This window comes from Penaeus monodon, chromosome 32 (genome assembly GCF_015228065.2).
Source record: "Penaeus monodon isolate SGIC_2016 chromosome 32, NSTDA_Pmon_1, whole genome shotgun sequence".
Classification (NCBI taxonomy): domain Eukaryota; kingdom Metazoa; phylum Arthropoda; class Malacostraca; order Decapoda; family Penaeidae; genus Penaeus; species Penaeus monodon.
Window position 1 is genome coordinate 14,290,412 of NC_051417.1, and position 2,072 is coordinate 14,292,483.

The 2,072-nt window shown below is 30.8% G+C and overlaps 1 protein-coding gene across 1 annotated transcript in view; it reads left to right on the forward strand.

Moving 5' to 3' along the window:
* LOC119593586 overlaps positions 1 to 2,066 on the forward strand; it is a gene marked incomplete in the record, with an annotated part of 34,026 nt that extends 31,960 nt beyond the window's left edge. The window contains 1 exon segment of the mRNA XM_037942539.1: positions 582 to 2,066. Within this exon segment, the coding sequence (XP_037798467.1) occupies positions 582 to 768 (187 nt within the window).
* Between the last annotated feature and the right edge of the window lie 6 nt (positions 2,067 to 2,072).

Genomic DNA, 2,072 nt, shown 5'->3' on the forward strand with positions numbered 1-2,072 from the left:
TGTAACTAAAGTTTATATTTATATTCATTAACAGTAGACATGAGGCGATATATGATTCTTGCATATATAAATACCCTGAATTGCCTAATGTTTTGGTAGTCAGTACTTGCATCTTCCCTGCATGTATTAGAGAAAGAATCACAAAAATAAACAAAAATGCAGTTAAAATAATTTTACAAATATTCAACATGCAAAATAAAGCCTTTGCAGTGATATAAATTTCAGCTTCTTTTGCATTCTTAAAACTAATGATCTGTGCACATTCCCTTTATATAAAGCTTCAATGCATCTCTTAAATAGTTCAATTTGAAGTGACTATAAACAAACACATTATTAAGTATATACACTTCGGTCTTGCTTTGTAGACCCTAGGTTATAGCTTAGTTTGATTAGATTCCATAAATTATTCTTACAGAATTATCTCTTGAAAGAGAAGAAAGTATATATATTCTGAAATAATTTTTCAAGTGTCCATCTCATTTTGATCAATCAGTAACTTACCCCACCCTTAAAATTAATTTCAGAAATTTTCTAATTTTCTCTACTGTAAAATCTGTAACCAAGATCCCATTCTTTTACAGTAGTCCAGTTCGCTCAGTTCGTTCAGCTCCTTCATCCCATGTCTCAGCTACTGAGGAGAGGACCAGCCAGGTAACTACATCAAGTTATTCACTCCCTAACACACCTCCAGAAGAGAAGACTCAGGATTATATTCTTATTAGGAGGTCGTATAACTTTAATGAAGATGATCCTGACGATTATTATTGAAGATCTTCAATCTAGTCTGCAGATTCCTTATCAGTTTAGGAATATTGAAAAAGAAAGTGGTAGTAGTATTAATAGATTTTCCTAAATTATGATCATATGAATTTTAGTTCTGAGTGTTTTGTAATACACACAAAAAAGTACAAGCATAACATTAATTGCATTGTTATTTCTTAAAGCTTGCCTTTTTGTAACAAATCGGTATACCCTTGCAAGGTATTTGGTTCAAATTTGATTTTCTGCATTCCCACATATATAAAGAAAATTGTAATGATATTACTGCAGTAGTACTGAAATTGTAGTGTGTGTGGATAAAATGTAAATTCTTTTAAATAATCTTTATTCCTTTGTACGTCTTGGTACATGTACAGTTCATTTAGGTAAGAAATTGTCAGTGATTACTGTCATGGTATAAAGTCTGTGATTCTATGTTGTGTTATGTGAAATATCTTTTCTTGTTAATATGTAGTGTAGTTTTTCTTGCTAGGTTTGTCTGGAAAACTGTGATTTTGTGACATAGTCTACAAAAGAGTTGGAAGTAAATATTTTTATGTAGATATTAATGTTTTCTCAGACAGGTTTAACATACTGGAGTCAAAACAAATCTTCAAAAGAATACAAAGGACCTTCATGGCATGGATATGTGATTTTCTTTTTGTATTATTTCTGTCTGTGATATGTTATACTATTGAGAATGAGCCAATTTATTCTCCTACACCATGAGAGTCCTTATGTGTTTAAATAAGTACACTGACTTCATCAAATAGTTATCTCAAATAAAATGTAAGTAAATCTTTTATAATTCATAAAAGATTTATGTAATTTGTATGTGGTTACAGTCAATCATGCTGCATATTACAGTAAGATGTGTGGACTGTTAGCTTTAGTTTGTGTGCAACATTTCACAGGCTTTGTCTATTATGCTAAAAAGACTGTCCTTTTCTTTTAGTATATTCTTTTATCAAAACTGACTTTATACATATTCAAAATATGAACAAAAGCAAGTACGTCAAATGAACAGAGATTATCAAGACAGGAATTCTTAACATGACAGCAATAATTTTTTAACTTGCAGACTGAGACCATTTCTAATCAGTGATATATGTAAGGTCATTTATTACAAGCTGATCAGCTGAGAAGTTTGTGGGAAAAAGTGAAAGCTTCTTAAAAACTTGCTTATCTACATTACAGGAATTCTGGAACTACAACAAGTCACTAGATAAAACCTATGACCAGACCTTAGCATCTACCTTAATTACCATCTTTGTAATATTAATGGTGTCAAGTGTGCAGAGCAATAAAGCAAA